At 54.8% G+C, this 13,175-nt stretch overlaps 1 protein-coding gene across 1 annotated transcript; it reads right to left on the reverse strand.

Moving 5' to 3' along the window:
- Nucleotides 1–4,521: 4,521 nt before the first annotated feature.
- SFRP5 (secreted frizzled related protein 5) lies at nucleotides 4,522–9,295 on the reverse strand. The gene is made up of 3 exons (XM_077124401.1): nucleotides 8,773–9,295; nucleotides 6,706–6,783; nucleotides 4,522–5,153 (listed from the first exon to the last, which is right to left on the reverse strand). The coding sequence occupies exons 1-3, from the start codon at nucleotides 9,293–9,295 to the stop codon at nucleotides 4,807–4,809; spliced, it is 948 nt and encodes a 315-aa protein (XP_076980516.1). The 3' UTR covers nucleotides 4,522–4,806.
- Nucleotides 9,296–13,175: the final 3,880 nt, after the last annotated feature.

Raw genomic sequence — 13,175 nt, forward strand, 5'->3', positions numbered from 1 at the left:
AACCCTCTCCTTAAAGCTGGAGATCCAGCCCTCTCCCAGCACTGCCTCAGTCTACAGGACTGGGCTGTGCCTGCAGAGTAGGGTTGGTGTCCGGCCTGCTGGACACCGTCAGTGGCAGGCACATGGGGGCTGATGCCTGGTCTGTGTTTCAGCTGGGGGCAGCCAGGAGGAAACCGGTGCCTTGCACACAGGAGGGTCCCCTCTGATGGTTGTCGGATTTCCTTGAGGCTCTGTCTTATGAACTAAATCATGAGGATCTAGTGCTGGGCAGGGGTTGGAGTTGGGACTGTAACGTAGTAAACACTAAGCACTGCAGACTTTAGAAATTGGAGAGATTTTAGCTAATTCCTTGGAGAAAACTAAAAAAGGTCCATCCTTGGAGAGGCTGAGAGCCAACAGGAAAAGGATTTACTGTGAGAACTGTATATGCAGCTGGGTTGGGTGGGGCGCACACTGGGTGCCAGGCACCGTGGTAGGTGCTTTTCATGCATTGTCTCACATAATCCTCACAGTGACCCTATGAGGTACGCATTGTCCTTCCCATTTTACAGCTGAGGAAATGTAGCAGGGAAGGCTTTGCACGGCACTTTGCAGACCAGGAATGGGTCTGACCTGTGCCTTGCAGACAGTAGGACTTGGACAGTAAAGAGGAGGGAGAGAACCTGCCTCGGGGGGGGTTGAGGTTATATGGCAGCTGCATATTCCTAGTCTCATGCATGTGCTTCTCAGACCGCTTCTCAATAAAAAGGCCTCAAGCTGCTTATGTTTCTGTTGTGGGCTAGGGGAACAGGTAGCCTTGTGGAGGAGCTCCCCAACCTTCCGATGCCCAGCAACCCCACCTCCTTTGGCAGGGTCTGTTTGAACATCCCAGAGCAGCACATTCCATTCTCTGGCACAGCTGGTGGCTGGGGATTTTGGATTCCCCTGGCTCAGGGTTTCTTCGTGGCCCCGGTAGAGGACTGCCTTCTAGGCTGGTTCCAGCCAATCACACATTCCAGCAGCAACCACTCCCCATGCTGAATTTCCCAGGGAGTGAACTATAGCTACAATTATAGCCATCTAAACAGTTGTGGGATGTAAGCTTCCATTGTGGGGACCAGAAAGGCTGGATGCTGTCAGGGCTGACATGGGGGGAGGGATTGGGCGGGGCTGTCTGTAGGAATCCGGAGAAAAGCCATGGTTAGAGGTTGCCTCTGCCTCTGTCAGGGCCTTTAGATTGGGATCAGAGCAGGGCTTCCAGAAATTCTCCTGTGATGTAGGGTGGTAGAAGCATGGCTACCTGCACTGCCTGTCCTGTCCTGTCCTTGGCATTGCTCCTGCAGACATTAGAATAGTGGTTAAGAACATTAGGCCAAATCCTAAGCCTTTCATGTACAAATGGTGTGGCCTCCAACAATATACTTAACCTCTCTGAGCCTCAACCACCTCATCATTAAATGGGGATAGTAGTACTTAACTCAAAATTAGAATGCAGAAGTGCTTAGGGTAGTGTCTGCCACCCAGCATTATGTCTTCTCCCTCAATATCAGCTTACACACTACCTAAGGGTATATTATATTTTCTGAAACCAAACCCCCAAATGTTGGTCTGTAACCCTTTAAAAAGGAATAATTCTGACTTGTAGATCAAATGCTCTGTCCTTTCCCATCTGCCAATAGTGTTTCTTAGTTGCTTAATGAATCCAGTAGGAATTTACTGAGCACCAACTATGCACAGGCACCATGCCAACTCATGGCTTTTGAGTAATAAAAATACTAATGATCATTTAATGTATGTTTTCTACATGCTGGCATTGTTTTCAGGTACTTCTAAGACATTTTCTTGCTTAATATGCAGCCATCCTGAGAAGTCGTTATTACTTCATTTTACAGCTGGGCAGTTAGGTTCAGAATTGATCTCAGTGTCACACAATTGCCAAGCCACAGGACAAGGCCACGTGCCTTCTCTTTCCCCGAACCTGCGTGCTAGTTGTCTACCCCACATCCTTCCTATGCTTCGCTATTAGGTTGATTTAAAAAAACAACCACCTGGTTTTAAAACAACAACAACTACTTTGTTTCCCCTGCTCTCTTACAGTCAGGGTGGCCCTGCTGCATTGCTTTGGCCAGTGAGTTGAAAGTGGAAATCTACCAGGTGGGACTTATTGGAAATTACTGTTTTTCCACTTTTGCTCTTAGCAACTTCCCCAGCTAGCTGCCTGGACCGTGGTTGTGAAGTTGGAAGGAGGAGGTATCATTCTGTAAGCATGAGAGAAAACTTCCCCCACCCCACCCCTTCATGGCAGAGCAGAAAGGCAGAAGGGGCCTGGGAGGTGGAGGGCCCAAAAGGGCAGCTGCAGCCATCCTGGACTGCCCACCTGCAGACCTCCAGACTGAGCAGCGGGATTCCCGTGCCATGCGGTCACATGGCCTTGTTCACTGATACCCTTGTTCACTCTCAGGGCAACGCTAGCTCCCAGTCTCCAGGCTTCCAGAGGGTAGACAGGGCAGGGTGGTGGGGCTCAGAACTTGCAGGGCTTTCTTGGTCTTAGGGTGGAGTTTTCTCCTCTGGCACCAGGTGTTGGGGGACAGCAGATGCGTGCAGAGCATAACTCTGACCCTGTCGCAGGGGTGGGTGGAGAATGCCTGGAGAGGGCTCATGAGCCGGCCTAATAGAGCCCTCATACCGGGGCCAGAGCCTGATCGAGGTCAGCATTGTATTCTGGCCAGAAGCCGGCCTGAAGTCCTGTGTGTTCAGTGAAAAGATAATCCCTGGTCCTGGGTGACCGTGGAAGTGTCTGTAAATATTTGGTCAGGGCAGGAGGTGGGGAGACAAGGGGCAGATTCAGGGAGCTGGGTGAGCTGGGTGAGGGTGGGTGACGTAGAGGTGGGTAGAAGCAAGCAGGGACCACCAGGGAGAGGATTTGTGGGTGGGCTGTGGGACCACCTGCTGGGTAGCTCTCAGGGGAGCATGGGTCACACTGGCCCCAGAACAGAATTCGGAGCCCTCTGGCCTTTCTGGGGATGCGTTGAGGTCACCTGCCTCTGAACCCCTGAAGCCAAGTTTTTCCTCCCCTCAAGAGAATGGTGCTCTCTTTTTTCTCTTTTTTGGAGGAGCAGCCTTCAGACTGGATTAAGAATCCCAGCTCTATCCCCACTAGTGAGGACAGCCTCTGTGGGGGAGTCCTGACCCCTGCTCTGGGTACATCTGCCCCACCCATCTCTTCTCTGGCACCTGCTGGGCATTTGAGCGGTAGCAACTTCTTGCCTTCCTTTCAAGCCTTCTCCCCTTCCTGCCCCATCCTTCTCAAGGCAGCAGCTAGCATCCCTCCAAGTCCACCGAAAAATCCCATCCAGTATGGTGCTCTGCCCCCACCCCGCCGTGGACCACGCCTCTTCCAGCTCCTCCCCCTCTTCTGGCCTCAGTTGTTAGCCCGTCTAATAGTGGTCCCTAACCCTGGCTGCCCACCATCCCCGGGAACATCTAAAATGCCTGATTTCTGAGCCCTTCATGAGAGAGTCTGGTTTAATTGCTCAAGGGGTCCAGTATTTTGTAAAGCTCCCTGGAGGGTTCTTGCGTTAAGATGCACATTCTGATATAGTAGGCCTGGGGTGGGGCCTGAAATGCTGCATTTCTAAGTGCCCAGGCCTCCCTGATGCCGCTGGGGGTGTGCCTCTATTTCCTCTAGGTCAGGGACCAGCACCCAGGGGCCGACAGCTGAGGACTAGGAGGGACACAGTCTGGCTTCCTGCTGTGCAGAGCAGCACCCTGGCTCCCCTTGGCCAGGCATTGCTCATGTGTGGGAGAAACCGGGTCTCTGACTAGGAGAAGGCAGCTGTGTTCCTCCTGGGGCTGCTTGGACAAAAGGTCAGCCCTCTCTAGGGCTGTGGCCCTGTCTTTGGGGCTATCTAGGACCTTACAGAATCTTGGGGTGCTGCTCTTCTTAGGCATTCCAAGTATGCCCATATGGAGAGCCTGTGTGTTAAGAGAAGGGCCGCTTTTTGAAAACTCCATTCTAAGGCCTCCTCACCCCAACCTCTTGGCTGACAAAGAAATCACCTGGTCAAACCCAACTGTTGTTTTCTTTGATTTAATCAAAACTGAAGCCCTACCTGTGTCAGATGTCTACACCTATGGCCTCCCATGCACCATCAGGGCAGGGAGGCAGTGTAGAGGCTGAGGCAGCAGGCCAATGTGGGGAGGTGGGGCGGGGGCACGGTGGGGTGTGGGGGTGCAGAGAGAGGCTGCTTGAGGCTGGGCTGGACTTGCTCTGGATCCAGCGGGCACCCCAGGCCTCAGGGCAGGGGTGGGGCAGAGGTGGGGGAGGCAGGAAGGTGCTGGCTGCCGGAGAGCACAGAAAGGGCCCCGGAGGGAGAAGAACTGTCCCCCACTAGCAGCTCAGCCTACTATTGCCACCTCCCTCTCCAAGGTGAGCCTCCGCTACTAATAGCGGGGAGCTGACACCATCGTCCTCTCTGGAAGCTACCTCAGGCTGCCCACAGCCCTTGCACCCTTCCCTGGTTCTCTCCTTCCTTGGCCGACTTTCTGAGACCTGGGGTTCCCCACGAGTGAGAAGGCTCTGCTCCTAAGTGAGGAAGCCCAAGATCCTAGGGACCCTAGAGAACCCTTGGTCAGCTAGGACAGCTCCCCACAGCCCCTTAGGACCTGTGCCAGTAACAACTGTTCAGGAAAGGACCCTCAGGCAGGGGCTGGGGGAGCGGGGAGCCGGGTGAGGTCAGGATGGGAGAGGATGGGGGTGGGGAAGGCTCCAGGGGCAGGGGAAGGGAGCAAGGCCCAGCTGGCTGCACTGGGCAGGGGGAGCTCCCTTCAGTGGGGTTCTGTGACCCCGTACAAGGAGGGGTAGTGGAAGGAGCAGGGATAGGAGAACATGTACTTGACCGCGAACTTCATCTCCTTATTCGTCCTGTCCCAGCGGTAGACGCCCACGAGCAGCAGCTGCCCGCTCACCTTGCGGCCCATGACCAGGAAGCTGCCCGCCAGGCTGTCCAGCTGCGGGCACAGGCAGCTCGCGCCGTTCTTCACGTACAGCGCCAAAGCCTTGATGTCCTTGCGGTCCAGGCCTCCTGACTTGAGCAGCTTCTTGTTTTTCTGCACTCCAGTCAGCTTCAGGTCCCCGTTCTCTCTCTTGATCTCCTTGATACGCATTTTAATCACTGTGGGAGGGACCGAAGGGCTTGCTCAGGACACTGGTGGCCCCAGGTCAGGGCTGCCCTTCCGGAGCCCCCGGCTCAGGGAGCCTCCCCCCTGTGGGCCGTGGGAGAGGTGGCGCTCACAGGGGCGTGTTCTAAGATTAATGAAGCTCCTTCCATGTGCCGGACTTTTCCCGACAGTATCTCATTTCAATCTCAAGGTCCAGGGAGGGGCTGTGACCTGCTCGAGCTGAGCCTTTCCACAGCACCAAATGTAGGGTGGAGGTCTCTCCACAGGGAGCAGAATGGGGTGCTGGGTTTCCCAGGGAAGGAAGAATCAGGGATGAGACTGACTGCCAGGGGTGGGGCTTTGGTGGTCCTTGAGATGGAGGCAGGCTGGGTTCCAGGATCGTCTGGCTCAGATTTCTGGTTGTGAGTAATGAGACTGTGCGTGTGGCGTGGAGCAGGTGTGAGTATGTGTGTTGTAAGTGTGTGCAGAAAGTGTGTAACTGTAATGTGTGTGTGAGTGTGAGTGTGGTTTGAGCAGTGGTGGGTTAGAAAATGCTTAGCAACTGGTTCTGGGGAGGGTGCACCTGATCTGTAGTGTTTGCTCATTTCCATGGGGTAAGGACTCCCCCCACGACCCGGCCCCTCGCTGAACGTGGACTTGGGAAGAGATGGGCACAATTGGCTCTTGCTGGTGTGAACCAGCTCCAGCACACCATTGTCATTTGTGCATGTGTACGATTGTGTGTACAGGACTGTGTGGATGAGAGTGTGCTTGTGGCAGGAAATGGACGAGTGGGGTGGTGGTGGAGTGGGGTACTGAGGGCACAGCACCTAATGTGGTTGGGAAGAGGGAGTTCTGGGTTTGGGGGAGACCAGTCAACTGGACTCATCCCTCTCTTCTTCAGGCCTCTGGGCCTCCATCTCTGTGAGCAGCCAGAGAATAACTGTGCTCACCAAGGGAAGGAAGTGTCCTAAAATCACTTTTCTTTCTCTCTCGTACACACAAAACATGCAAGAGCAGTATTCTCTTTGCAAACAGGCTGACAATATAAAGACCCTCTGCATTAGGGACATTGTAATTAGCTCTTTTCTATTAACAGGAGGCTAAGACACAAAACAAAGACCTGACTTGGCAAAGATCACTGCGCTGGACTAGATCATTGTCCCAGGTGCCTCAGGAATGGGGAGGCTCCAGGGTGACGATGTGGGGACAGCTGACCACAGCTATCCTGGCCAGAGGTGTACCAGGTGCCAGGCAGAGGCACCCAGGATGAGGGAGCTCCGTGTCCACCCTGGAGCCCGACTCTCGCCTATACTCCCAGCCATCTCCAGGCTCAGCCTGAATCCCCCAGAGACATACTGGCCATGGGAACCCCTCTGTGGACAGTGCCAAGGAGGGCAGGCCTTGAGGGGCATGGAGCCCTGAGATACTGTGCACGAATGGGTGCACTCCTCTGGGGAGGGGGTTCATGGTTATCATGATGCAGAAACTGTAGGGATTCACTGTGATGCTGTGAGCATAGGTGTGGGGTGGTCGGGGCAGTGACTGTGTGGGCCCCACACTCACCAAAGTCGCTGGCGCACATCTGCTCCATGAGGCCATCGGTGCCCTGCTCCTTCTCACACTGGATGCAGATCTTGGTTACTGGTGAGAGAAGATTGGGGAGGGTGGTTAAGAGACGGGGGTCCAAAGGTCCCCTGTGGGTACAGGCTTTCCTACTGACCAGTCACCTCACTCTGCCAACCCTCCATTCCTTGGCAGGAAAGGGGATAGAGGCCACAGCAGCACCTGCCCACTGAGTGGTCGTAATAATTCAGAGAGACAAGGTTGGGTGGGGACAAAACTGCCCAGGTGGGTGCAACGATTGCCCCACAACAGCTGTGGCCATCATGTGCATTGTGTTCTCAGTTTTATCCCATTTAATCCTCAATCGAGTAAGTAGGTATTTTATTCCTATTTTAGAGAAAAGGAAACTGAGGCCCAGAATGGTTACCCCAGTCTGCAAAGCTAGAGAGGGTCAGGTTTCAGACTCAGGATTTGTGGTTTCTGGTCTGGTGCTGGGGTGGGGGTATTGCTGGGGTCTTTCTAGGAATAAAATGCTGGTGGGTCCAGGCAGGTGGGTAAATGAGTGAAGTTGGCTGGGTGGGGACTAAGTAGCCCCCTCTAACATGAGCAGCTTAGCATGGACAGAACTAGTCTTTAAAAGGAAGCCATAACTCTTAATTTTTATATGGAATATCCTGAACTTTATCCTTTGGTCACAGACACTTCTTCAGCCTACCCTGGCCCTCAGGACACCCTGCTCCGGCCTGACCTTTGCTCCAGCCTGCTAGGTCGCGGCCTTATCTGGGCATCCATCACTGGGGAAAAAGAAGGGCTCAAAGAGCCTGGGGGAGGGCAGAGAGCAGAGCCAGGTGGAATTTCCTTGGTCCTCAGGCTGTTAATGTTTGGGCTCCAAGAAAACCAGCAAAAGCCCTGCAGAGATTCCTGCTGGGACTGCGCAGTCCTGCTGCTGGCTCTCTTCCCCTGCTTCCTTTTCTGATTTCCAACCTCCAGGAATCCGGGTTTCCCTTCCCTCATCCCTTCCCATCTCAGGAACCCCTCACGCAATAGCCACCCTCAGGAGAGGGCCTGGGTCAGGTAGGGTGGGGAGACGGGGCAGGCCACCCATCAGCAACTGAGAAAAGTGCTTTCGGAATGGTAGGAGTGGGTGGGCTACCAAAAAGAGCAGTGCTGCGCCTTTGGGGAGTCCCAGCTTGGTGTCGCTTAGACTCGGCATCAAACCCCCCCCACACACACACACACCATTTACCCGCCTGTGTGAGGCTCTGGGGTCCCGGGCTTGGGTGGGGGCTTACAGGGCCGCGAGGGGACTCCCCGCACGGCAGGGGGTGGGGCGAGCGAACCCCGGAGCTGCCGCGTGGGACTTCACGACGAAAGGGAGCTTGAAATGGGGAGAAGTTAGGGGTAATGGGATTGGGCGGAGGACTTAAGATCTTCGAGATTTCGGGGATCGGGTGGGATCGCCTGCTGTGTTAAACTAAGCAACTCGCTCAGGGGCTCCTTGCTCGGCGGAGAGCCTGACTCGCCTGTCCCGACCTCCTCTCCCAGAGCAAACTCAAACGGCTCCCAGCCCGGAAAGTCGGGAACGGGGCTGCAGGTGGGAGAAGCTGGAAGCGGGGCGGAGCAATAGCTCAGGCTTAACCTAGACCCCGACATTCTCCGGAGGCTGTAGAACACTTATGGGGGACGCCCCGGAATGGGGGGGCCTTCAGTTTTAGGGGCGGCCCGGCCCAGGGATCCCGGCAGCTTGTGAAGGGGGACGCCGCGAGAGGCGCCGAGGTCTTCAGAGACGAAGCTGGGGTGCCGGAGAAGTGCGGGACGTGCAGAGCCTCCTGGAGGCCCCGCGTGCGGACGCGGGACGGCTGTCCCGGAGCGCAGGGCTGAGCACAGGCCTGTGTGTGTGTGTGTGTGTGTGTGTGTGTGTGAAGGGGGGCGGCCACCTCCCGGGGCTCGCACAGTGCGCCGAGGGGCTGGGGGGCGCCGCGTCTGTCCCGGACCCGCCGGGCTGCGGGAAGGCTTGCTGGGGACCCAGGCTCGTCGATGCGCGCCGGGCGACAGCGGCGGCGCTACCTGGAGGCCCGGAGGGGGCCGGCTGTCCGAACTGCAAGGTGATGCAGAGGTCGTCGCTCAGCGGGAACTTGTTGCAGTTCAGCATCTCGGGCCAGGGGAAGCCGTAGGCCTCCATGAGCGGACCGCAGCCGGCGCGCACGGCCTCGCACAGCGAGCGGCACGGGTACAGGGGCCGGTCGAAGCAGACCGGCGCGAAGAGCGAACAGAGGAAGATCTGCGTGTCGAAGTGGCAGTGTCTGTCCAGCAGCGGCAGCCAGCTCCGCGAATGCTGCCTCACCTCGGCCAGGCTCTCGTGCTCCAGCAGGTTAGGCAGCCGCATGCGCTTGTAGCCCACGTTGTGGCAGAGCTGCAGGTCGGCGGGGATGTCGACGCACCGCGGCAGCTTGGAGGACGCGCGGCCGTTCACCGCGTCCGCCTGCCGGCCCAGGTAGTCATTCTCCTCGCCGCGAGCCGGCGCCGCCCGCAGCGCCCCCAGCAGCAGCACCAGCGCGACCGCCCGCGTGCCCCCAGCCGCCACCTGCATGGCTTCACTCTCCAGGCGCGTGCAGCGCAGGCTCCCGAAGCTCAGTGCACCGCGCCCTCGGGTGCTCCGGCGTGCGCCCCCGACCCGGCCGCTCCGGTGTAGCCGCCGCCGCTGGGGTCACCTAAGAGGACGGCTGCCAGCGCGCAAAGTGATCCGGGTACCTCCCACCTCGGGGCTCCAGCCCAGATACCTCCCACCTCCGGGCTCCGGCCCAGACTTCGACGCGCGCCGCATCCAATCTCCGACAGCCGGGCCCCCAGCCCCAAGGCGGGGAGGTAGGGCGGAGCCTCCCCAGCCCCTCCCTCCAAGCCCCCCGCGTCCCGTCCCCCGCCGAGTCGCGCGCGTCTCTCTTTCTCTCTCACCCTTTGTCGATGCCACAGCCCGGTCTCGCCTTGCACTTCTCTCCAGGACTCCTCCACCTTTCTCGGCATTTTACTCACCTGCGTCTTCTCCCGTCTTCCCCCTTATCTTTCTCCGTCATAGCTTCTCCTGTTCCTTTGCTCACTCTTCCTATCTTATCTCGATCTTTCTCCCTTTGCTCTGTTTTCTCTTTCCTTACAGCTGAGTTCTTGCTTCTCCCAGCGAGAGGTTTCTTCTGGCTGCTCACACCTCCTAGTTCAGTTCTTCTTCCTTGTTTGCTGAGCGGCTCCTTGGTGTCAAGTCAGCACCGTGCTGGCTCCTGGGGAATCAGAGAGGGTAAGACCCAAAGCTTACCTCCAGGGGCCTCACAGCCTTGTGGGGACGAAGATAAGCACAGCTTCTGTTTAGTGAGCTCTTACGAAGTGCCGGGGACCCGACATGGCACTTTGCAACCTTACTGAGGACTATTTCTAATGATAGCTAATACTTAGTGGGTGCCAGGGGGTTGTGCTAAGCACATTGCATAAATTGCCTCATTTATTTCTATACTGTATATAGGTATATACAGTATACCTTTACTGCTATAGGTGGGCACTACTATTATCCCACTTTACAGATAAGGATACTGAGGCGAGAGAGGCTAGGTAAGGATTGGTGCTAGAATTTGCACTGGTTGGTCTCATTCCAGAGTAAGAATTTAGGTACAACCAGAAGGTCTGGATTCCTAAGCTGCAGGCCTAATTGCTCAAAGAGGTAAAGTAGCTGGTCATTTGTCACACAGTCCATGAGTAAAGGAGCCAGGATTTGAATCCAAGTGCTGAGAATTTAACATAAATTCCAGTCCAGTGTAGGAAATGCTATAGGAGGAATAAATACCTCCCAGGAGCTGGGAAGAGGAAGGAATTGCGTGTCTTTGAGAAGGGTATCTAGGGAAGCATGGAGAAGAAATGACTTTCAGGAATGCTGTGCTTGGTATCTTTCCCTTCTCTCGGAGCTCTGCCTTCCATTCACTTTCTTTCAGTAGGAGCCTTGGATGCAAGGCTTGATGGGGGACTCCTTTGTGAGAACTCGCTCTCTGACCTCACCTTCCGGCCTTTGGTGGTGAGGGTGACCTGAGGAGGTGGATGGTAGGAGGGCTTGGGGTCCTCTGGGGGCTGGCCCTGTCGGAAAGCAGGAGTGCAGGGCAGCCGCCTCTTCTCCACTCTTTCCCTGATTTGTGACCCCAAGCCCCACCCTGTCCTCCTGAGCGTTTGCAGAGCTCCTCTCTTCCATGGGCCTGTCTTTGAGTGGTAGTGGACAGGGGCGAGGGACCACTCCTCTTAATGGTCAGCAACCCCCTAGGGCACACCGATGATGTGCAGGGCACGGGGTGGGGTGTGGATGAGGATACGCAGGCAAAAGACATCAGACCTCCTGCTTCATTTGCTCTAGTCGTGAAAAAAAGACACGGGGCATGACAGCTGAGGCAGAAGAAAATTCAGGGGTGGACACGGCCCCAGGGGCACGGCAGGAAGACCTAGCTGGGTCCATGTACAGCAAGCTGAGGGCCGTCCCTTCTCCTTTCTCCCTTCCTAACACCAGCTAGAAAAGAGGTCGTCAGAGAGGTGAAGGGCTGGTCACTGCAAGGCCAGGCAGCCTGGTGTAGTAGTGGTACAAAAACTTGGGCTTTGCAGAACAGAGGGAGCCAGGTTCAAGTCCTGGCTCCTTACTAGAGCTGTGACCTTTGGCTCATGCGTAACAATGCTGACCCTCAATTTCCTTGTTTGTTAAATGGAAATTCCTCAACAGTTATTGTGAGGGACATAAAAACCAATTGTGGAAAGCCTCCCACACAGTGACAACACGTAATAGACACGTTAGACCCTGAAAAGGGACATGTGAATTTAGGACAGAAATGTGGTGTGTGTTATATAAAGTCCCCTTGGTCACCCTGGTCCTGGCTCTGGGTCCCTGTGCTCCAGCTCCCTGCCCCGTGGCTTGGCAGGGCTTTTGGTCTACAGGGGAGCTGTGGCTGTGGGTGTTGGCCTTGGGTACTGTGCAAGGTGCCCATTCCCTGAGCAGATTGTTGGCTGTGCGTTTCTTGATGTCCCACCACGTGGCTGAGACAGAGTGGGGCATGCTGTGGCTGGTTATGTAAGAACTGCACATGGCCAGAGAGCTGGGTGAGTCTGTTTCTGGCAGCTCCAAAGGGCAGTGGGGCTGGGCTGGAAGCTTCCTGGAAGAGGGTGGTGGACACTCCTTATCTGCAAATTGTGACTTGGGCACCCCAAGGCTTCCTGAGTGAGGAGGAGAGCTCTGATAGGAACAGAGCCCAGATGAGAGCCACCCCTGGGACAGTGGGCAGGGCAGTGCTCCTGCTGCAGCCTGAGCAGGGAGAAGGCTGCTCTCGGATGTGGTACCCCTTCCTGATAGGCTGACCAGGGCCTAGGCAGCTGGGCAGAACACCTGGCACACTGGGCTCCTGTCCATCTTGGAGCTTCTTTTGTCTATCCACTGATGGAGGGCACCATTTGTTCAGAAGAATGTGTATTCGTGGTGTGTTGTGAACCAAATTATAAATAGGTAGATACCTCTTAGGTCAAATTTGTGAGTTATACCATCAAATCCTACATTTTCCTACTTTTATAATCATCTACTTCAGTGATTGTCAAAGTGTGGTTGGGGTTCCCCCAGAGAACCTTTCAAGGGATCTCCAAGGTCAAAAACAGACATACCACAAAGATCCATTCAAAGAATAAGGTAGATCAAGGGATGCTAAGGCAGCAGTGTGTCTTAGTTTCCTGGCTTCTAAAAGAAATAGGATACAATGGGTTGGCTCAAACAATGAAAATTTATTGGCTCCCGGATTTGAGGCTAGGAAAGGTCAAAAGTCGAGGAGTTATCAAGGTGATGCTTTCTTCCTGAAAACTATGGTGTCCTGGGGCTGCTGCCAGGGCAGTGGCTGTTCTTGTCCTTGGCTTTTCTGTCATACGATAACGTCCATGGCAATTTCTTCTCTGTTCTCTTCTGGGTGCTGTTGACTTCAGACTTAATCCTATGTTTTTCTCCCAGTGTGTCCAGATTTCAATCTGCTCATAAAGAACTCCAGTAATCTGGATTAAAGCCCAAGGTGATTCAGTTGGTGATTCACAAGGTGATTCACCCCTAAACTGAAGTAGCATCTTCACGAGACCCCATTTATAATGGGTCCTCACCCACCAGGATGTGGACCAAGACCGAGAACATGTCCAGTGTTCTGGGGTACAAGATTCAGTTCACCACACAGTGTGAGAAAAGTTTACTGACACGATTTCTGGTTTCACAGTGCAGTTAATATTTAAGGAACTACCAATTGTCAAGTTTTGGTGTGTAGTATCAAAGAAAATATCTGCAATTATTTGAAAAAGGTGATTAAAACACTCTTTTTTCCCAATTACCTATCTGTATGAACTGGATTTTCTTCAAATACGTCAACTAAAACAATGTACTGCAACAGACTAAATGTAGAAGCAGAAAGGAGAATCTAACTGTCTTCTATAAA

Source organism: Tamandua tetradactyla, chromosome 13, assembly GCF_023851605.1.
Source record: "Tamandua tetradactyla isolate mTamTet1 chromosome 13, mTamTet1.pri, whole genome shotgun sequence".
NCBI classification, from domain to species: Eukaryota; Metazoa; Chordata; class Mammalia; order Pilosa; family Myrmecophagidae; genus Tamandua; species Tamandua tetradactyla.

What these genes read in the sequence shown, in the direction of transcription:
- SFRP5 (XM_077124401.1), bottom strand. Translation starts at nt 9,295, where the DNA reads ATGCAGGTGGCGGCTGGGGGCACGCGGGCGGTCGCGCTGGTGCTGCTG. An exon ending in GGCCCCCTCCGGGCCTCCAG is followed by an intron (nt 6,784 to 8,772) that starts GTAGCGCCGCCG and finishes TTCTCTCACCAG; the next exon opens with TAACCAAGATCTGCATCCAG. An exon ending in GATGTGCGCCAGCGACTTTG is followed by an intron (nt 5,154 to 6,705) that starts GTGAGTGTGGGG and finishes TCCCTCCCACAG; the next exon opens with TGATTAAAATGCGTATCAAG.